At 41.0% G+C, this 24,054-nt stretch overlaps 1 protein-coding gene across 2 annotated transcripts in view; it reads right to left on the minus strand.

The window, feature by feature from the left end:
* The window catches only part of fam184aa (family with sequence similarity 184 member Aa), a 62,653-nt gene that overhangs the window by 35,767 nt on the left and 2,832 nt on the right, over positions 1-24,054 (minus strand). For both annotated transcript variants that reach the window (XM_030747474.1, XM_030747484.1), the window contains exons 2-8: positions 13,873-13,950; positions 12,245-12,379; positions 11,854-11,952; positions 6,337-6,543; positions 5,712-5,885; positions 1,428-1,589; positions 795-930 (exon numbers count right to left, since the gene is read on the minus strand). In XM_030747474.1, coding sequence (XP_030603334.1) covers positions 795-930; positions 1,428-1,589; positions 5,712-5,885; positions 6,337-6,543; positions 11,854-11,952; positions 12,245-12,379; positions 13,873-13,950 — 991 coding nt within the window. The remainder of the gene's footprint in view (positions 1-794; positions 931-1,427; positions 1,590-5,711; positions 5,886-6,336; positions 6,544-11,853; positions 11,953-12,244; positions 12,380-13,872; positions 13,951-24,054) is intronic.

Raw genomic sequence — 24,054 nt, forward strand, 5'->3', positions numbered from 1 at the left:
TGCACACCCCGCTGTTACACTGTCTGTGCAACATTCTCACAAGCAGGCATGGACGCACTTGGACTGTGACTCCTAAAGCTGCACACAAACTCCCTGCAGTCATATTCCCAACTACACTTTAATCGATTGTATGTCTAAACCACTTTGTAAATCGGTCACCATACACTGCAAAGATGTGCCTTCATGGTGCATTCAGGTGCATCACGTAAACTGAAATCGAAGGCTGAATGGCCATGTTTAAAATGAAGAAAAACATTTTTATTTTTAATTTTCTTTAGATGAAATTCTGCATGAGGATTAGATCTGATAATCTCTGGGTATGTCTGAGAATTTTCCCATGTTGTTTTACATCATCTTTAATAAAATCATGACAAATAATATTCCATTTATTTCTACATGGACACAATTTAACCATTTTATTTTAAACAAATTTTTAAACTTTATCGCACGGGTTACGGAGGTCTACAGCAAAGTTAAGGTACCCATGGACGCAACCGGACCAATTACAACAAATACAATACATCAAATTTTAAACTCACAAGCTGAGATTTACAACATTATATAATTTGCTCTTGAGTTAATTAAGCATGAGGAACTCTGCTGGACTCACAAATTTAACAAATTTGAAAGCGACAGTAAATTATGAAACATGCTGTGAAACATCATTCGAGCGAACAGCAGCGCTCGAGCGTTCCTTTTGTGAAATGGGGAACATGGAGAACAGTGAGATTAAGGCAAATAGCGGACTTCCTCTTTAGCTGATGTGTGAAACATCTGCACGCAGGATATCTTACTGGCTTTGTGGAGGATTTCAGTAGCCTGCTGCTGAACTCGTTCTCTGCTGCTCTCTAGTTCATACTCGGTGTCCTTCAGCTGCATCACCCAGATCTCGCCGTCCTGGATGGCCTCTTCCAGCTGCTTGTGAAGGTTCTGTAGTACACGCACACACGAACACACACATGAACACTCAACTATGTTACAGTAATACAACATCTGGCATTTTAAAAATCATAGCTCAGACTCACAAATCTCCCCTGCTACTCCTTCTCTACAGATCTGCCTGCAGGACCATCAGTGCACACTACATTACATTTTCCACCACTTTAAAAGTCTTAAAAACACTTTTCACCCAGAGGCTTTGGCTTCTGTTTCCAGAAAACGTTTTCCATTTAATTTACCCCACTCTGTACCTAAACTGAAGCAAAGAAAAACTCTGATATTATTTGTACTATTTTGGGAATCCTGTAAATACATAAAGGACGAATGAGCAGTAGCCACCATTAGCACATTGTAATTGTAGAAAAATAATGTAGCACAAACACATCTAGTGAATTTGAACCAGAGAGCTTTCATTTTTGTCTTATTCTTTTTCTTTAACCATAAGACACTGTGCTCATCCACTCATCGATCCATCAGTACCCACACACCTTGATGGTTCCCTCAGCGTTGGCCAGTGATGTCTGCAGCCTGTTGGTCTTGTCTCGGTTCTCTCTGGCCTCCTCCTGAGCTTTCTGAAGCTCGCTCCTCAGCTTGGAGAGCGAACGCTGCAATGCCGCTTCCTGTGCCTGGAACTCCTTACGAAGCTCAACCTTCACAAGGGCAGAGAGTCACATTAGTCACTCTGACACATGAACGCATTACTTGTGGCCAGCAGCACCTGCCTGTGTGAGTTAAAAATGGATGACACAGGCAGCCTTGGAAGTTGTATTGAGACAAATTAAGCCTCCTTCGTGGCAGTCTCTCAAAAAGTATAAATAACTGCTTCTCATGTATCAATCACACGCAGGTTCCCCGCCACTGACGAAGACACGAATAAAAGCCGCACTAATCAATCAATATTTTTATATTAATGCCTGTATGTAATTTAAAAAGGTGTGAATAATTTCCTTAGGCTTCTTTTAAAATACTGTTTCAATATTTAAGGCTTTAATTAGCCTTGTTTGAAGCAGCAGCAGGAAGCAATAAGCCATGAATAAACCCAACCCACCTGCCCAACAGCAAACCCAAAGTTGGCAAGTGGCTCACACACATAAACATGTAAGCATACTGCAGATAAAAAATTCAACAGAAACATTATTTCTAATTGATGCGGTTCTACTGAATGCAAAAACAGAGCACTGTTTGCTAACGATAACACACTCCCCTTAACAACGCATTTACACTATATGTCAGTGTTGTGTTTGAAGCTTTACTGCCCCCGCCCCCCAAGTCAACCAATGCTGCTTTTACAACCCCATAAATAAAAGAAAACAGAAATAAAAACAGAATATGATGATTTGCAAATCCTTTTCAACATATATTCAAGTGAATACACTACAAAGACAAGATAAACTTTATTGTTTTTTTGGAAATATTCACTCATTTTGAATTTGAGGCCTGTAACATGTTCCAAAAGAGTTGGGCATGTTTACCAGTGTGCTACATCACCTTTCCTTTTAACAACACTCAATAAGCATTTGGGAACTGAGGACATTAATTGTTGAAGCTTTGTAGGTGGAATTCTTTCCCCATTCTCGCTTGATGTAGAACTTCAGTTGCTCAACAGTCTGGGGTCTGCATTGTCGTATTTTGTGCTTCATAATGCGCCACACATGGGAGACAGGTCTGAACTGCAGGCAGGCCAGTCTAATACCCGCACTCCTTTACTACGAAGCCACGCTGTAACACGTAGAGAATGTGGCTTGGCATCGTCTTGCTGAAATAAGCAGGGACGTCCCTGAAAAAGTCGTTGCTTGGATGGCAGCACATGTTGCTCCAAAACCTGTATGTACCTTTCAGCATTAATGGTGCCTTCACAGGTGAGCAAGTTACCCATGCCATGGGAACCAGAGAGGCCGGCTTTTTAACTTTGCGCTGATAACAATCGACACGACGTCCATGATTTCCAAAAACATTTTGAAGTCTGGACTCGTCAGACCACACAAGACACTTTCCTACTTTGTGTCAGTCCATCTCACATGAGCTCGTGCCCAGAGAAGCTGGCAGCATTTCTCGGTGTTGTTGATATACAGTGGCTTGCAAAAGTATTCATACCCCTTGAACTTTTCCATATTTTGTCACATTACAACCACAAACAAATATATTTCACCGGAATTTAATGTGAAAGACCAACACAAAGTGGTATACAATTGTGAAGTGGAACAGAAATTATACATGATCCAAAACAAATAGAAAAGTGCGGTGTGCAAAAGTATTCAGCCCCCTTTTCTCTGAGTGCAACCAATTGCATTCAGAAGTTGCCTGATGACTGCTAATGACTAAAAAGAGTCCACCTGTGTGTAATCTAATCTCAGTACAAATACAGCTGCTCCGTGACGGCCTCAGAGGTTGGTTAAGAGAATATTGGAAAGTAAACAGCATCATGAAGTCCAAAGAACACAGCAGACAGGTCAGGAATAAGGTTGTGGAGAAGTTTAAAGCAGGCTTAGGCTATAAAAAGATTTTCCAAACTTTTAACATCTCACGGAGCACTGTTCAATCCATTGTCCAGAAATGGAAAGAGTATGGCCCAACTGTAAACCTACCAAGACAAGGCCGTCCACCTAAACTTACAGGCCGAACAAGGAGAGCACTGATCAGAGATGCAGCCAAGAGGCCCATGGTGACTCTGCAGAGATCCACAGCTCAGGTGGGGGAATCTGTCCACAGGACAACTATTAGTCGTGCACTGCACAAATGTGGTCTTTATGGAAGAGTGGCAAGAAGAAAGCCATAAAAGAAAACCATAAAAAGTCCAGTTTGCAGTTTGCCAGAAGCCATGTTGGGGACACAGCAAACATGTGGAACAAGGTGCTTTGGTCAGATGAGACCAAAATTGAACTTTTTGGCCAAAATGCAAAACGCTATGTGTGGCAGAGAATTAACACTGCACATCACTCTGAACACACCATCCACACTGTCAAATATGGTGGTGGCAGCATCATGCTCTGGGGCTGCTTCTCTTCAGCAGGGACAGGGAAGTTGGTCAGAGTTGATGGGAAGATGGATGGAGCCAAATACAGGACAATCTTGGAAGAAAACCTGTTGGAGTCTGCAAAAGACTTGAGACTGGAGCGGAGGTTCACCTTTCAGCAGGACAACGACCCTAAACATAAAGCCAGGGCTACAATGGAATGGTTTAAAACCAAACATATTCATGTGTTAGAATGGCCCAGTCAAAGTCCAGAGCTGAACCCAACTGAGAATCTGTGGCAAGATCTGAAAACTGCTGTTCACAAACGCTCTCCATCTAACCTGACTGAGCTTGAGCTGTTTTGCAAAGAAAAATGGGCAAAAATTTCAGTCACTAGATGTGCAAAGCTGTTGGAGACATACCCTAAAAGACTTGCAGCTGTAACTGCAGCAAAAGGTGGTTCCACAAAGTATTGACTCAGGGGGGCTCAATACTTTTGCACACTGCACTTTTCAGTTTTTTATTTGTAAAAAATGTTTTGGATCATGTATAATTTTCTTTCCACTTCACAATTGTATACCACTTTGTGTTGGTCTTTCACATTAAATTCCAGTGAAATATATTTATATTTGTGGTTGTAATGTGACAAAATATGGAAAAGTTCAAGGGGGTGTGAATACTTTTGCAAGCCACTGTATGGGTTTCGCTTTGCCGGGTAGAGTTTTTAACTTGCGCTTGTAGATGGAGCGATGAACTGTGTTCACTGACAATGGTTTTCTGAAGTGTTCCTGAGCCCATGTGGTAATATCCGTTACAGAATGATGTTGGTTTTTAATGCAGTACTGCCTGAGGGGTCGAAGGTCACGGGCATTTAATGTTGGTTTTCGGATTGCCGCTTACTTGCAGAGATTTCTCCAGATTCTCTGAATCTCTTGATGATATTATGGACTGTAGATGATGAAATCCCTAAATTCCTTGCAATTGCACATTGAGAAACATTCTTAAACTGCTGGATGATTTGCTCACACAGTTGTTCACAAAGTGGTGAACCTCGCCCCATCCTTGCTTGTAAACGACTGATCCCTTTGAGGGAGCTCCCTTTATAACCAATCATGACACCCACCTGTTTCCAACCTGTTCACCTGTGGAATGTTCCAAACAGCTTTCCCAGTCTTTTATTGCCCCTGTCCCAACTCTTTTGGAATGTGTTGCAGGCGTCAAATTCAAAATGAGTGAATATTTGCAAAAAAAACCAAAGTTTATCCAACTGAATGTTACATATTTTGTCTTTGTAGTTGATTCACTTGAATATAGGTTGAAAAGGATTTGCAAATCTTTGTATTCTTTTTTTATTTACATTTTACACAACGTCCCAACTTCACTGGAATTGGGGTTGGAGATAATCAACTTTGAATGTAAGGTCAACCTTTAGTGGCAATGATGGCATCAGCTGATGACGCAAGTTTACCTGTTTTGTGTGTGTTTACACACAGCACACTGTGCTTCCTTAAATTTAAAATAATGGAGTTGGGTAATAGTGTCTGTCATATAATTATGCCTGCCACAGTTAATCATAATGCACATTTACAACACAGAAATATCATTGTGCTGTTTTCAACAGTTGTTCTGTGATTTTGCTCCTTTGATACTGTCTGCCTGTTTTTGCATATGGCACACCTTTAAGAAGTGCTGATTTTGTATTAACAGCATTAAGTAATAACAGAACAGAAGGAGAGTTTAACATTTAACAAAATGTAGTTGCTGCTTTTCTTCTTCTTCTGTTAAAAAAAAACACAAACAAAAAAAACCATGCTTTTACCTCAGTCCTCTTCCAGGCCAGCAGGTTCTCAGTGGTGAGCTGGTGCGTCCTCCTCATGGCCTCCAGCTCTCTCTCATAATACTCCTGAGCCTTGCCCAGCTTGGCCTCATACTCCTCCACCAGGCGGACCTTATCTTTTGTTAGCTCCTCTACCCTCTCCATCAATGCCTCCACCTACACCAAGAGATGGATAAATGGAGAGCCTCTTCTATTACTCAGGATACATACCAAATATATTCAGACTTTATTTTTTGGAATAAAAACAGCCAGCCTTGGATATATCATGCCTATAAACCACATTATGTTTAGTCTCTAAGTTAGTCTCTGGTAAACTGGACAACTATTGTTGAGAGAAAAGGAAAATGGGAGGAAAATAAGAAGATGACATGCAACAAAACTCTACAGCTGGATTATTATCACTCCAGGTTTATATTATGCTCATAAGACAGCTGCACCAATAAAACAACACTACATCTTTTTCATTTCATTGACAACCCTTAAAAACAGCAATTACCCTATCAGAAAACTTGCTGGTATCAACTTTCTACAAAAATCCTGACGCCAGTCCAAACTTTTGTTCTTCCAAAGCTCATCTATCCTCCTCACTCGGTTGAACTCAGCCCACCTCTTGTCTATGAAGCTCAGCCAGCTTCTCCTGGTCTTCTGTGGAGGTGGCGCTTTGGTTCCGCTGGTTGTTGAGGAGTTCCTCCACCTCCTGGCGGTGGGTAGCCCTCAGCTCCTCCAGCGCTCGCCGTTTTTCAGCCTCAAACTGCGCCTGAGCCTGGCTGAACGCCCGCAGCTTCTCCTCAAAATCCCGACGCATCTCCTCCACCTATTGAAACCACGAAATATGTTGCTAACCTAAATCTCTAATATTGTCGAGCTAAGTATCACTTCAAAACCCTCTTGTAGCAATCAGGGAGGTACAAAACATTCAGTTCTATCATCTTACATAATCAGTACTTACTTGTGATTACCAAAATAAAAGCTTGCAGCTTCTCTAAATCTCTAAGTGCAGCAAATTTTTCTTTGCGGCAAGAAATCTGAAACAGTTTGAAAAAAAATATAGATGTGATGTGATGTAATGTGTCATGTGACGCCAGCAAAACAGTTCATGTTGGTAAAGTTCTCTTCGGTCAAAGGTGGAAGCAGACAGTTGCGTAGAGGACGACGAGGGACAAGTCCAAAGCTAACACACAACAATCCAAATGCACTTAAAGAGATGAAGAGCTGAGTTTATTTACCCACAAGCTCATCACGTCTAAATAAGACTGAGATGTTCCTTTATGCCCACGGTCATCATGCAAACAGATATGAAATTGTGTCATATGAGATTATGGCATGACCGATGACATGATATGATACATGTATTAATATTTATTTTTTACATGTTATAGTCATTGTAGCATAATTTAATTTCTCTAATACTAAAGTAATAGAAGACTATAAAAACTAGAAATCTTACTTCCTTATAATAAAGACTTACTGAAAGTGAACACATTTCACAACAATTATTGTACAAATAAGCAATCTACCCCCTCCTCCTGATCAAATGTGCCGAGCAGCACTTCATTTGGAGCGCAATTTTAATTTTGGAAGCGAGGTGCATACAAACGAGGAGCGCAGCAGTGAAGAGCCGGTTTGCGGTACTAAAAGTAAAATTCTTGTTCGTTATCAACATATGCCAGTAATGATTATGACATTCCCCTGCTGCGTGCAGCTTGTAAACAGCTTACCACTCCTGTTTCACTGGCAGATGCTAGTGCCCGTGTGAGTGGTGTGTCACCCTTGTTTTAGTGTCATATGCCGCATTACTAATAGCGAGTTGCTGCTGTTCTACAAGCATTACTGTGTGTGCCTGTCTATACCTGTATCTAACATATAGTATAATATCATTTAAATTACCTTGTCTGGAAAAGCCTTATGTATACAATATATACTTGCAGTATTGCCTTGGTTCATGTTATTAAATAAATCTCATTTTTATTCTAATTCTTCTGACATAAGAGGACCAAAACTCTTAACAGTGTTCCCATCTATCACCTCCAACTCATGCTTGTTGACTGCTTGTACAGGATACAGTATTTCTGACAGATACAAGCAGGTATCTTGAAAATTGTGAAACTGGTAGCATAATCATGCTTCATGTCGACCCCAAGGTTGAGGGTATTGTGCACTCAACCTCTGAAAGACCAACTAGTGGCCCAATCACATGGCGATTGCCCGTGTCACCTGGTGGGTGGGTGGCAACCTGTCTCCAAAAAATTGTGGTCTGACTCAGACTGATTGCAGTCACTCTCAGACAGATGAAGGTTTGCAAATAATTTCTGTGGAATTTAAAAATGCACACAGCCAATATGTCAGCATGTTGCAATCAACCTGAGTCAGTCTGGGCTGATGAGTGTAACTTGCCTGCAAGTAGGGGATGAAATTCGAGTGGGTGCCAACTGGTTGCATTCTGATTATATTCCTATATAAAGCAAGGTTGCTGAGCATCTATATAATTTTTAAGCTAAATCGCTGGCCTGCAGCAACTCAGCACTATTTGTGGATAGATGTCTGACTTTCTGCTTCAGATCTCTGAGGTTCTGGACTCTGAATATAAATTAACATGATTTTTTGTGTATGTAGACAGCAAAAGATCTGCAACAGAAGTCAGATTTGCAATGTTTTAAGATTTATCTCAGTTAATCATAGATTGCATGTAATTGCCAACTTGACCCCATTTAATCGCAGACTGATAGCATCGTTTTGATGCACCAAAGCTGCTCTGAAGACAGCAAATGACTGCGAGTCATTTGCTGTCCCAGTCTTTGAAGCAATCATTTCAAAGGCAATGAGATCACAAGTTTGTTGCATATGGTTGCAATAATTTTGGTTGCACCACGGGAGTCCGTGCAAACAGCTGTTTTCCATAGTGTGACTGTAGCATTATGCAGTGCTAGATGCATAACCATCGGACAATGACAGTTTCTGTAACTTTCAATGGAGATGTGACTGAAGTGCAGACCTTCAGCTTTAATTCAGGGTTGTTAACAAAAGTACTGTATTAACTGTTAAGGACTTAGAGCCATATTATAGGTTTTTTGTTTTTTTGTAGATTTTGTGCTCTCTCACTGATGGGTTTTTCAGCCTAACAATGGCCTCCTTTCCTTGCATCAACACCTCGTTGGTCCTCTTAATTAGAGTTCCAATGAACAAGTGCAACTACAACTTCAACATGTTTTATCTTTTATTATTTGACACGACATAATGCCAGTTCTCCAATGACTTTTGAGCCTCTGAAAATGGGGACTATGTATAAAAATGGCTGTAGTTCCTAAACAGATAATGCAACATTTCTGTTAAACACACCGAAATAAAGCAGGAAGTCTGTACAACCACATTTTGACTGTTTCGTTTAAAATCCTTTGTGCTAGTGTACAGAGTCAAATCTACAAACACTGTCCAAATACTGTTTATGGCAGAGTACTGTATCAAAATTAGAGACCTAGTCATATAGAATAGAATGCAGTAATTTAATTTACACTTAATCTTATAAATACACTAGTTTTATGTATTTTCATTCATCTTTTTTAAAAACTGTACTGTCATAACCTTTTGGCACTGTTTTATTATGTAAAGACATTTGAGCTGCATGTTTGTATGATAACTGTCATATGAATTTAACTGACTTTCGGTTTCTATCAGCCAAACAGTGTTATAACATCTTAGAAACATGTTATAACATCTTAGAAACATGTTATAACATCTTAGAAACATGTTATAATGTCTTTTCGCATACATACCAGTTAAGACCTGTTATAAACTCTGTGGTGTCAAGTGGTATTACTCAGTAATGCTTCTATCAATCCTGTTTGATTATTGAACTTGGAATCAAGACTGTTCCATTTGTGCATTTAGAGTATAACACACTTTACATTCTTACATTTACAAATGCGATTCCAAAAAAATTGGGACGCTGTGTAAAATGTAAACAGAAACAGAATGCAATGATTTCCAAATATCACAAAGCCATATTTTATTCGCATTATATATATATATATATATATATATATATTAGGGGTGGGACTCGATTAAAAAAATTAATCGAATTAATTACAAGCTTTGTAATTAATTAATCGAAATTAATCGCATTTTAATCGCATTTCAATATTTAACATGAGAAATATTAATTTAAGTTTAGTTGATGAATGAATCAATATACATAAGCTTAAACTTCAAAATCTTGTTTATTTTCCCACCAGTCTACTACACAGACCAACGAAGGGTGGAAGGGCTCCTGTGATAAACTCCTGAAATTAAAGTTAAGCATCATAACTGGATAGTTTTATTCAACATTAATGTCTCACTTGTTATAGTTGGAAATTAAGCATTAGCTCAGCTGTATTCCTTGATGTTGAAATGTGTTACGCTTGTTTTAACAGCTTATTTTGAATTAAAGATTTAAAATTAAACCACAAAAAGGAGAAAAAGTTCATTCTCCGTTTAACAGCTGCTTTTACACAGCTGTGCTTCGCACTCACGGTTGCTAGGCGACATGAGCTACACAGAGGTGACGGCAGCTGATATGAAGGCTAGCTGCTCACTTCCGGCCTTTGTGGTGTTCGTGGGCTGCGAAAGACGTGGGCCGGGTCCTTCGCAGGATGCGGCCCCTAATTTGGACATTGTGCGTCGATATAATCTGTATGCCGGGAACTCGCGCACTGAGAAACGTTCCACAGTGCAAAGTGCGATTAAAATGCGTTAAAATTTTTAACGCGTTAAAGTCCCACCCCTAATATATATATATATATATATATATATATATATATATATATATATATATATATATATATATATATATATATATATATATATATCTCAAATGTTTACACTGAGAGATTTGACTGTTTCATTAAAAATATTAGGTCATTTTGAATTTGATGGCAGAGGAGCCAAAGGCTGGAAAAGTATGTGGTGCTAGAAAGAAAGAGCTGGAGGAACATTTTGCTACTAATTTTGTTAAATGGCAACAGGTCAATAATATGTAGTATGTGTATGTGACTAAAAAAAAAAAAATCATCTTACGATGTTCAAGGTTCACCAATCTGCAAAAAAAATTGTGTCTTTAAATTGTGGAACAATTTCAGAATAATGTTCCTCAACGTAAAATTGCAAAAGAGTGAAAATCTCGCATCTGAAGTACACAATATGATTAAAAGATTAAGATTAAGAGAATCTGGAAAAATCTCACAAAACAGGCGTGATCCTGTCATGGAAATCACTGCATGGACTCAGGAACACTTCCAGAAATCACTGTCTGTGAACACAGTTTGTCGTGCCTTCCACCAATGCAGGCTAAAGCTCTAATCCCGCAAAGAAGAAGTCATATGTGAACATGATCCAGAAACCCTGACATCCTCTGGGCGCTGGTCCTCTGGCCCACAGCTAATTTAAATGGACTGAGGCAAAATGGAAAATTGTTCTGTGTTCACACGAATCGACATTTGATATTCTTTTTGGAAACTATAGATTCTCATTGTCCAGACAATAAAGAAAAGGGACCAGTCTGCATCTCTGATGGTATGGGGGGTGTATTTCTGCCTCTGGAATTGGCAGCTTGCACATCTGGAAAGGCACCATCAATGCTGAAAGGCATACACATGCTCCCACCCAGATGATGTGTTTGTTCAGGGAAGCCTTTGCATATTTCAGCAAGTCAATGCTAAACTGCACACTGGATGTGTTACAAGAGCATTGTAACAAAAGAATCTGGGTGATGAACTGGCCTGCCTGCAGTCCAGACCTTTCACCAACTGGAAACCTTTGGTATATCATGAAATTCAAAGAATGAGACAAGAATGGGACAGCATTCCTCTCCCAAAAGTCCAGCAGCTGCTCCTGTTGTTAAAAGATGAGGGCATGTAACAGAGTGGTAAACATGACCATGTCCAAACAGTTCTGAGACATGTTGCTGCCATCAAACTCAAACTGACATCATTTTTTTTTCTTAAAATGGTAACATTTCTCACTTTAAACATGTTTGCATACCACAACATTCTGTTTTCATTTACACTTTACATCCCAACTTTTATGGAAGTGGGGTTGTATATGAAACTGAACAATCCAGCATTATTTTATATTTTCAGCACGACCTTACCTCTCTGCTCATAGAAACCACCCTCTGTGTGTGCTGGGCCTCAGTGCACAGCTGTGAGTCCTCCATTCTCTGTCTGTACATCTCAAACTCTGCTAGAGCCTGATGATAACAAAAACAACTGTGTTACATTCAAGTAAATGCAGCACATTACGGAAATGCTCAACTGAAAACTAATACAGTCACTTCTGTAATATATGTTAAGATAAGTAGATACTATGCAGTTTTTTTTTTACACTTATTTAATTTCATATTTTAAAGCTTACTACAGCGCTATAACATAACACAGCTTGAAGCACGTAAGCACGTATCCCTTTTGAGCAAACTAAGCAAAGACTGGCTAGACCCAACCAAACTAAAAGAAGCCGCGTGGTGCCCGGCAGCAGTGAACGACCTGTCTCTTCATGTGCTCGTGGAGCTCCACAGATTCCTCCAGACTGGCAAGCCGTCGCCTCAGGTCCGCCTCGTCTGCCATTTTACTCTTGTACTGCATGATCTTGTCTCTGGTTTCTGTCACAATGTGTTGGACCTGAGCAAGAGGAGAGGAGGCAGCCGATGTTTTAAACGCAGCAAAAATAATTTAACGCCAGAACTGGTGACTTTTTTTTTTTGACTTTGTCAGGGTCAGACAATTATGATTAAGATGATATTTTGTTCTTTGCCAGACTGTAAAAATAATTATAAATCTGCACACAGAGTAGGGGGATATAAGACCTAAAGAGAAAAATGTGATGATAAATTTTTTTTTATAAAAAGGTGCCAGCACAACACTGTGGACTCCAAGAAATGTTGGCAGAAGAGAAAAGTCTCACTTTGAAACTTTAACACTTGAAAGAAACACAAATTTAATTAACAATCTTGCAGACCCTGGTATACCAAAGCCTCTCTGTAAAAGAAATACAGAGGAAATTAAGCACATTTAAACCAGTTTCATAAAGGCCCAGGTCATGTCCTTAAATACACTCTGCCTGCCACTGAATATAATGAGTTTTGATCTGGTGCCAGACTTATTCTGTGTCTTTGAAACTGGTTCCGAAAAATCAGACTGCTGTTAAAATTGTAACATTTAAAACATAAGGCAGCTGGTGGTAACCATCGAGACGAATTACACTTTGAGTAAAGTGGACAATCTGGGGGGAACTCTGCTGTGCTGTTGCTCTTGTTATGTTCTTGTATGCGAGCAGGCTGGTGGCCACAGGAGAGCTTATGATGTGATTAATCGCATCATTTTTACAATCTGTATGGCTCAAATTAGAGGCTGCAGATGGAGCACGGTGACAGATTATTGAAAAATGCTGAATACATCAGTGAAGAAATGCAGTAAATGTAGATATTATTACAGACAGCAGTCACAGGGAGTATAAAATATCGTCTTTACACCCTACAAATTTAACCCTAATACCTGTGGGAGATTTTTGAAGCCATGTGCTAAACAGTGAGGATGATCAGCCCTAAAGAACCTATGCTGTAACCATCTGTAACTGCCGTGTTTATTTAGCTGTGAAGTGAATTCATCAGCTGAAAAGCCAGAAATTCATCTGGAAACTGCTGTAAATAACAGATGCTCTTAAGATTTCAGTTAATCCTTAGCCTGACTTACCTAATCATGGCCTTAACTGAAACTGAAATAAATAAATGGACAAACTCTCTATGTGGGCGCCCCTTTCTGCCTCAATTTGACAAAAACATGGGGGCATTGCTCACAGTGCAGTGCTGACCCGCTCGCTGCAGGCGAGTGGCAGACAGCAAAAACATGGTTAGCCTTGATAACAAAAATGCAGTTTGCCACTGAATTTGCTCCTCTCCTCTCCGGAACGACTAAAATATAAACAGATGAGGGGAAACCTCACTGAGGAGAATTCTGCTCTACAAGACTTTTGTAATGCAAATGAAATAACGCCATTTAAAACACGCCCTTATTCCCAGAACAGCTTGACACAACAAAAAGTGATAGACCACACTGCTGTTGATCAATTACAGAGTATTTTAATCCATATAATAACAGGGTTTTGGTGTCCGTACCTCGTCCTCGTGAGCTTCTTTCAGAGACTCGATTTCTTCTTCGTGTTCATCGTTCTTGGTGTTGAGAGCATAAATTACCTGGAGACAGGCGGAGAATTAGACGACAGAAAGAAGACAGGAAAGAAAGCTCTTATTAACCGTTTCAATATCAGATCAATAGTTCTACAATGAAGATTAAGCTCAGCTCTGCATTGAGAGCGCAACAAAATCAATACCAATAACATCAGGAAAGGGGAGAATTATGTTTTGTGCTCTGATTAAAGACAGCATTACGCACAGACACAGCTGTGGAGTCACAAACTGAGCCAGGACTATGCTACACACAAAGCACACACACAAAGCACACACACACACACAAAGGTCACAGAAAAGGAGGTGGGGGTGGGGTGATAATAAATTTGGTGCAAAGGGAGAGAAGTGTGCATTTGTCAGTAAGCACAGCCGTTTCTTTGGTCACAGGAAAGCGCTCTGCCGGCTGCCTCACTCTCCACATCGCACAAGCCTAAGTGAATAACGTCTCGTCAGTCATGCCTGCTCTCTCTACCGGGAATATAAGTAGGTTTTACAAGTACTGGAGGTAAATGATATGCACGAGCTTTAAAAAAAAAAAAAAAAAAAAGCTTAAGCTTCAGCGAATTGAAGCCCACAGGGAGAGCAGCTAATATTCAGTCATGGTCAGCTGAATTACAGCCCCGCTGGCATCAGAATGAACAGGTCTAACATTTTATTCCATTTACAGGTGAGGTGAAAAGGTCCCATACATATCTACAGCAAGAGGTAGCCATAAGGATATATGGGTATAGGATAATTATCCTTCATGAGGCATATTTCTGACATTTTAAACACCACTTGGATCATCACTGCAGGGTATTTGCAACTTTATTAAACTTCACTGTACTCAGCAAGAAATACTAAAACCACCCATGTGGTACACACTATATGCACACCAACCACACATAACAGCTGTTTATTATTCCGTATTACAGATACACTAGACAGCTACAGAGCACTCAGTACCCAGCTGTCTTTGAATGCGACACGGTCATCTTCACCATGGATGTTTCAGCCTCTTTATACATTAAATTTGTGATCATATGTGCCGCATTCATTCGTCAGAAAGGGGATTAGCAGCTGTCACATGTGGAAGACGAGCCTTTTGTTTGAGCCTTGCTATGGCCTTTAAGCTGTCCTAATAGTAATGAATGCGACCTAGGGGTTGGAATAGCACCAAACGACCGTGATCATACACGCAGGCGGACAGATAACAAAGGAGAAGGTGGCAAGGGACAGGTGCAAAGGCAGTCATGAGAGGTGCCTAGAAACATAAGGAAGCACACACTAATTGCGTGAGGACAATCCAAAGTGATAGTATGAGGATGCTGGAATGCTCGACTGCAGGACATCAAAAGGCAGTCTGGCATGGGAGAGCAGGAGCGCAGGTGAAACCTAACAAAGAGAGGAGGCTGCGTCTGAACTGCGCACCACTTCACTTACTCGTCTACTCTGTAGTGTTTGTGACACAGCGTTCTAACCACTCAATAAGAGCATTTGGGACACTTTTTGGATAATACAGCAGATACTCCTGACTATCCCTGCTGCTAAAACAATGGGAAACATCTGCACCACAGCGGAGGCCACGGAGCGCTGCCATTTTCTGTATGTAGTAACTGCCATTTCTCTGCACATTTAGATCAAATTAAGACCACACCCATCTCTATTTACAACATCCAGAGCTGCGTCTAGCTACAGGCACGACAGAAAAGGCAGCTGAGGCAGAGGAGGGAGGACGCCAGTGCACTGTTGGCATGTCCAGCGGGCATTATGCTCATCAGACACTCTTATCTTTTTTTTAACCACCAACAGACAGGTCTAAATGCATGATGGTCTTAGCTGCTGGACGGCTTATGATGATTTTTGTAGTGCAGCATTTGCTAGATGCAATTTTCAGCTGAGATTTTGAGCAGCACTACAAAATGGCTGACAGAGGAGCTACTAAATAAAACATAAAAAACAACCTTGAACCACACACAAAGCCACAACGGCACCTTTGCGGCCAGCTGTATGAAGCCATAAATCCTAAATAGAATGAAATAAGAAAAAAATAATGGATTTATCTTGCCATTAAATGCTGCCTAAAATCCTTCACACCTGTAATCTAAGAGTGACATAAGATCTTTGCTCATTTGTGTTTGTTCACTTGACAACAATCCTGCCTGAATCTTTTTACTGGTGCAGAGTTGAAAGTTTGTCAGTGTTAATGCTGGCAGTACAGCAGTGAGAGGAAGGTGGATTTCAGCCCTCTGCTCTCTTTGAGCCTCGATTCCCAGCAGTAAGTCTGCCGTGGAACTGTTCCTTCAATTATACATGATTATTTTAATGACGCTGCTGTGCCTGCTGCTTTCATCTTCTCCTTTCCCTCCTCTCTCTTTGCTTCCATCCTTTCATCTCCCTTTTTTTTTGTTCTTTATCTTCTCTCCCCTCCCTCCCTCCCTCCCTCCTCTCGCCCTCTCCTTCTTTGTCTCACCATCTCCCAGGAATGAAGATACCTAACATTGCTATTTGTATCTCTGGTATAAAAGTGAGACTTGAGTTCCATAAATAATGTCTCACAGTGCGATTGTGTCTTAAAATAGCCCAGCTGCAAAGGAAATTCTGCAGTGATTAACCACTGATAAAACCTTACTTGGTAATTAGATAGTGTTATAGATTTGGACTGTTAATGAAAGATGAATTTATTGACGAAAAAAAAAAGTCAAACAGCTTTTCACTGATATGAACAATTTGCCAAAGCTGTCAAACACTCTCTGATTACAGCTTTTCAAATGATTTGCAGCCTTTCAGTGTTTTATGTCATCATAAAGTGGATACAGTGTCTCCCACACATAAACTTTACCTGGGAAGGCTGCCCAGGTGTATTAATTGTGGGACAAATATAACTGGCCACAGCTTAGCTGACAAACAGACTTTGGATGGACGGACGGACGGGCGGACGGACAGACGGATGGACGGACGGATGGATGGATGGAATTTTTAAAGCTGAATTACTTCTAACCAATGACTTATCTCCTATTGACAGCTTTCAGCTGCCTCTCTTCTTCTGCGGTCAGACAGACTCAGCTGTGTTAATAGTACTTGTTCTGCTCTTAAGATGCTCTGTGAACTTGAAGGCCTCTAACAAGGGATTTATGCTTCTGTGTTAAACCTATGCCACAGGTATACTACAAACCTTTCTGAAACCTTATGACATAACATACGCCATAATCTGACATCACCTCCCTAGAAATGTAACTGCACGTCACCATGGGCACAGCCCACACAGGTATAAATGCTAGCAATGGTCTGCTACTTGCATAGGCTATGTATAAATTAAGTGTAAAAGGAGCCTGCCACAAGTGGAGAAGTTGTTCAAGTGCTGCTATGCTGAGGTCAGTGAGGCTGCAGAGCAAGAACTACTGCCATCAACTGCTGTCCAAGACAATGAAACGATTTGATTAACTGATCTTGATCTGAGCGATCATTTCAAATCATTTAACAAGTCCTCAAATTTGAATCGGTTTTGAATTTTTCTACTTTAAATAGGTCAAGTTTACAAAGATGATGAACACTGAACACTGAGCACGGTTGCATAGAAGCAGACTAACACTTGCTCGGACCTGCTTTGGAGGAGAAAAAAAGCAAACGTAGTGTGAAACGTGTCACGCCCGGTGCACTAGAGCTAGGTACACTATATATATATATAATATATGAGTATTCTCTTATCTGCCTTCACACAAATAAACTTCACTGACATCCTATTCTGAACCCTTTAACACCAACCATGTTGTCTCCGACACGACGTGTTTCAAATGTCCCACCGTTTGTAGACTTTTGGCAACAGCGTGTGAAATAACCGTAATAACCACATGCTGCCTGTGAAGTGCACTTTCTCAGCTTTCAGAAACCATTTGGATTTTCTGACAGGACAAACTGTCGTGTAATTACAGTAATGCAAAGCGTGCTTGCACAAACATGTCGGCAGTGACACGCTCTGTGTTAACAGGTGTATCAGCAGTGATGGCTCAGTGTAAAGGATTAATCCATAACAAGGTCAGACACTGATGTTGGAGAAGGCCTGGCTCACAGTCTCCACTCTAATTCATCCCAAAGGTGTTCTGTCAGGTTGAGGTCAGGATTCTGTGCAGGCCAGTCAAGTTTGTCCACACCAAACTCACTCATCCATGTCTTTACGGACCTGCTTTGTGCACTGGTTCGCAGTCATGTTGGAACAGGAAGTGTCCATTCCCAAACTGTTCCCACAAAGTTGGGACCAGCAAATTGTCCAAAATGCCTTGGTATGCTGAAGCATTAAGAGTTCCTTTCACTGGAACTAAGGGGCCGAGCCCAACTCCTGAAACACAACCCCACACCATAATCCCCCCTCCACCAAACTTTACACTTGGCACAAGGCAGTCAGACAAGTACTCCTGGCAACCACCAAACCCTGACTCGTCCATCAGCTTGCCAGAGAGAGAAGTGCGATTCATCACTCCAGAGAACACCTCTCCACTGTTCTAGAGTCCAGGGGCGGCGTGCTTTACACCTCTGCATCTGATGCTTTTCACTGCACTTGGTGATGCAAGGCTTGGTTGCAGCTGGTTGGCCATGGAAACTCTCGACGTACTGTTCTTGAGCTAATCTGAAGGCCACATGAAGTTTGGAGGTCTGTCGCGACTGACTCTGCAGAAAGTTGGCGACCTCTGCACACTATGTGCCTCAGCATCCGATGACCCCGCTCTGTGATTTTACGTGGCCTACCACTTCATGGCTGAGTTGCTGTCATTCCCAGTCGCTTCCACTTTGTTATAATACCACTAACAGTTGACTGTGGAATATTTAGTAGCAAAACAATTTCACGACTGGACTTGATGCACAGGTGGCATCCTATCACGGTACCACACTGGAATACTCTGAGCTCCTGAGAAATACCCATTCTTTCAGAAATGTTTGTAGAAGCCGTCTGCGTGCCTAGGTGGTTGGTTTATACACCTGTGGCCGTGGAAGTGACTGGAACACCTGAATTCAATGATTTGGATGGGTGAATGAATACTTTTGCCAGTACAGTGTATATTTAAACATACTTCACTGGCATCTGTCTATCAGACAGATGCAACCTGACAAGCCATAACAAGCTGATTAATGTTTACAGCAGAAGAGAATGAGGAGCTTCCAGCCATGATAAATGTGGTGCAAATGTGTATTTTTAAACAACACATCGCTGAATAAATAACAACAATCTACATATCTGTATATCTGTAACGTAGCCATTAGGATAGAGTTGTTTAATAACTACAGAATGAATTTATGCAACATTTGTTTTATGTTATTTTTACCAAATAGCTTCCCAAAGAGAAACACATCAAAGTGAAACAGAGCACGCTCCTTTGTCTATTGCTGGATATGACAAGTTTGACAATAAAAAAAGCGAATGACAGCCAATAGCTTCTTCCTTTCTTCTCTGCTGGAGGTCTCACAGGAACATTTTCTGTCCTGAGGCTCCAATCAAAAGAAGCCTAAAGGCAATACAACAGCCTGCAGCTACACATAGTTATTTATTGCTCAAAAAAACAGCACAAAAACATCATGAAATCCATTTCTGCACCACATTTAGTGTTGTTACTGACCTCACTCTACTGGCATTAGTTATGTAAAAACTACAGTGTGCTTCAGGAGCAAGAACAGTTAGATACACGCTGTATATTTAGGTCTTAAAAACGGGTTGGCGTGTCCGATGTTTACCACACGTACATTTAGTTGAGACCCAGATCCAGTTTGCATGTGTGTGCTTTTTTATACACCACAATAGCTTTGGTAGTGGACAATTTGAATGTTCAGTTGCTGCTAAACTGACAGCATCCCATCTCCCATTTTCCCACCAGCAGGCGGACCAGGTCACTGCTCTGGTGATCTGTGATGTCATTCAGATAGTCTCCCAACCCCCCCAGTCAGCATCACCATCGTAGACTTGGGCTGCAGTAGCAGCAGTAGGTGAACAACTGGCTCATGTGCACAAATCTCACTTAGACTGCAGAGAAGAACAAGAACTGCAGTGCTAGCTCTAGTTTAGAGCTGTTCAAACAGTCAGTGTTCTTGACCAAAAAGCTCATTTTTCAAGGGCAGTGGTCGATCCCTGCAGATCTCCCTGCAGCCTCCATCAAGGGTTGTCTGTGGGTGCAGACGGGGCACACAAAAGTCCCAGGCGGCAGCTGACCTGGGCACCTGAGGAGATCTTTAAAAACTTTTCCAAAGTCATCCAGTGGACTGGATTGGAATCTCTGCCGGGTCAATTCTGGGCCACGGGCCTCTGGTTTTACACCCCTGTTCTAGTAAGGCTCCCATTCTGTCATCATGGCTCAAGCTGACCTAAATGACTGACTCAGGGCTTTTAGGGGGAGGTAAAGATACTGTAAAGGAAAACAGAACTATGGAAGTTTGTTTCCACAACTGAATTTTTTTTTTTTTTTTTTTTTGGTCGTCCACAAGTCAAAATTTCAGGTTATTATCTTAAGATTTTGAGTAAGTAAAATTTCAAGATACCTACCTAGCTTGAAATGCTGAGAAAAAAAACTCAAAATTGACCAAAAAAATTAAATTAAATTAAATGAAGATTTAGTAAATTGAAATCTTGCAAACCTCCACCAAGGCAGCTCACTCTCTGGGCAGTATTTACTTTTAATGTAATAGTTGTTGCATTTTTATTTTTTTACTTTGATTACACAAACATTATGTAGGAGCAGGTCATGTATAACAGTTACTGATTTGTAAATAACTGGACATGAATAACTTGGCCTTATTATATTATACCGCAGTATATTTCTAACTAACCAGGCAGCTCATTCGCATCCTCTTGACAAATACTTTAAAAATAAAACATGTTTTGGGGTCAACTTGAAAGAAAGGCAGATGTGAAATGTAAAAGTGAGGTCAGAGGTCAAATGTGACATGATATTTGGATGCAAACTATAATGTGATATTTAGAATCCCCATATATCATTCCATATTTAAGAAGTCAATTTCATCCAAGCAAAGAGTAACTCAGTGAAGAGGCATCAGATTATTGCTCCTTTATTTATTGTCACAATATATAAATATTAGTAGAAGTAATTTCTCTAAGCATGTGCACATGCTGCAAACCCAGTGCCCCCACAATTACCACAAATACAATCTAATTTTGTGGGAAACATTGAGGTATCAATATTTATAAGTTATAACATCAGGCAACCACAGTAACTGGAATGAGGCCGTGTTTTTTTATCAATCAGGTCCATCTTTAAAATGATTGTTTGCAGAGATATCAGAGTTTCCTTTTACTCCTGTCAGAGGGGATAAAACTGACACCACTGTGGCCCATTAAAGCATCCTGGAAGAATATCATTACAGACTGGCCAAAAGCAAATTTTCATCCAAACAATTATCCATAGAATTTACAGTCAGAGTACTCTATCATCTATCTGTGTGCAGGATGGATAAGGAATGATGCTAAAATGACAGTGGGGCTCCCAGAAGGGATGTTTCTGAGGCTAAAGTCGATCACTATTGATCGAGCTGCAGAAGAAAGGTCGCTAAAGTCTGGAGAAGAACAACTGCAGCATTTGGCTCTGACAAAACTCTGTTGCCTCTGCTCTTGTCATTTTCAGAGGATTACCATCATATGCACTAATTAAAGGATTAATGAAAGCCTGGCTCTCAGATGTGCTGTAGTCTTAATGGGATCCCTCGACATTTGGGCTTTTAGTCCAATGTTTTCCTGCACCAGACGTGCCACGAAGTGGCAACACAAGCTCTGTTACCAATTAGCCGACGAGCGCGGTGCGTTTACTTTTTCCTGGTTTTAAGGCACTTTGCATTTGTTCCTTCTGTTTTTGTTCCACAGCTCAGATGCTCCAAGGACACTCGGCGCGCACGCTTTTCCTCCCTGAGCATCGCTAGGCCACATCACAAGCTCAAAAACACAGAATGCAAGAACAAAGGCACAAAGTGTCTTTGATAGAAAAATGTTTTCTCCAACAGCCACAGCAGCAGGTTATCTGACTGATCCAGGTACTTGTTTATGAATTGGATCTAGCTAGTCAAATCTTCTGCCTTTCAAATGCACTTCAATGTAAACAAAACCTGACTGATACTTCTTGGCCGATATTATTGACCAATATGAGATTTTCACTGATGTGGAAAAGATTTAAACAGCAAAAATATTTTTATTGTATTTATTTAACCTTTTTTTTTTAAAATTACTTTAACAGGAAAATCCCATTGACATTTAAAATCTCTTTTACAAGGAAGTCCCGGCCAAGACTATAATGCCAAAATCAATGTCCATCCATCCATCCATTCGCTTCCGCTTATCCTGGTCAGGGTCGCGGGGGGGCTGGAGCCTATCCCAGCTGTCATAGGGCGAGAGGCAGGGTACACCCTGAACAGGTCGCCAGCCTGTCACAGGGCCAACACAGAGAGACGAACAACCTTTCACACTCACATTCACACCTATGGGCAATTTAGAATAGCCAATTAACCTAACCCCAGTAAGTGCATGTCTTTGGAATGTGGGAGGAAACCGGAGTACCCGGAGGAAACCCACGCAAGCACGGGGAGAACATGCAAACTCCACACAGAGAGAGGGAGAGGCCTGGGCCAAGGTGGAATCGAACCCAGGCCTTCCAGATGGCATTCTATCTGTGAGGCAACAGCGCTAACCACTGCGCCACCGTGCTGCCCCCAAAATCAATGTATGAGAGTTAATTTGAAAGGTAGCAACTTGTAGTTTCTGAGCATGTACCTATTTAGCATGTTGCTAAAACAAAACCCAGCCCCTGATCCTAATCCTAATCCTAACCCTAAACCTGGATGGTTTGCTAGTGTCCTTGTGGATGATAAGAGGTTAGCGGGTTTGGACCAAATGTGCGGCAGAATATAATGCAGAGAAAAAAAGCTAAATGCAGAAAAGCAATTATTGATTTCTAATAAGTGGTTAATCAATCAATACCTAAGTAACAGAGTTCTGAATCATTACTGTCTGCCAGGCATAAACATCAACTTGGGGACAGCAGTCTTATCAGCAAGCTGATCCCTCTACTGCATTTTAAGCATGAGACATAATTTAAGATATCTAAAGATCTTTCCACACTTCAAAAGATGTAAATATGCATATGCCATATATTAAAACAAACTGAAGAGATCGGGTTCTCCTCCTTTGTGTGTTACTCATTTTGTCACCCTCTCTTGGCTACAACGCAACTGAAAATCTTTCTTTATTTTGGGGTGGGCATGAGTTTTGGATGGGCAGGGATAAGCAGGGACAGGTGAGGTGTTCTGGGAATGTCCAAGCAGGAGGAAACCCTGGGGCAGACCCAGGACTTGCTGGAGAGATTATGTTTCTTGGATGGCTTGAGAGTATTCCCCTCGAAGAGCTGGAGGCGGTGGCTGGTGAGAGAGATCTTGGCATCTCCCTCTCCCCACCCCCTGAAACCAGGTTCTGGATAAGCAGTAGAAAATGAATGGATGGAGGGCAAGTGTATTATAATAAATTCATATGAGTGTTAAAGAATTAAACAACTGTCATTTTAGTGCAGCCTTCATTTTAATGCATTCTGTATTGCCAGAAAATCCACTTGTAAGAAGTTCATAACGTTCAGCTTGTGGTGCCACTGCAAGATGTTAAAGCACTGAGGTCACAGCTGATAGGGTTTTGCACTGAAAGCTGGTGACTCATGTGAACTGTTAGCTACGCTACTCACACCGGCATGATCAATACCTGCACTTTCTAGTGATTTGGTGACCACATGATTTCATGCTACGAACATGGAGGAGCGTGACGACACAAATACAAAATGTTTAATCTTTTTAGTGGTCTTTTGGGGTCAAAGCAAGTTTGTGCTCACTGCATAAAGACCCTGATTTTCGCTGATAAAAAAAAAAAAAAATGCCCCACCTTGAAGGTGCACAATAGGGTTAGAGAGGCTGAATCCACCTATTCAAAGCCCCGTGTATGGTGGTGTAGTGAAGCTGTCTGAACTGCAGAAATTAACAACTGTTCCATCTGTCCCTGGAGATGGCCGCAGCTCTGAGGTCATACATCTTTCCCTGAGTTTCGGGCTCTATAACGTAAGGTTAGTGCTCTGTGTGTCACTGTATCAGCTCTTGAGTGAAGAT

Source organism: Archocentrus centrarchus, chromosome 2 (genome assembly GCF_007364275.1).
Source record: "Archocentrus centrarchus isolate MPI-CPG fArcCen1 chromosome 2, fArcCen1, whole genome shotgun sequence".
Lineage (NCBI taxonomy): Eukaryota > Metazoa > Chordata > Actinopteri > Cichliformes > Cichlidae > Archocentrus > Archocentrus centrarchus.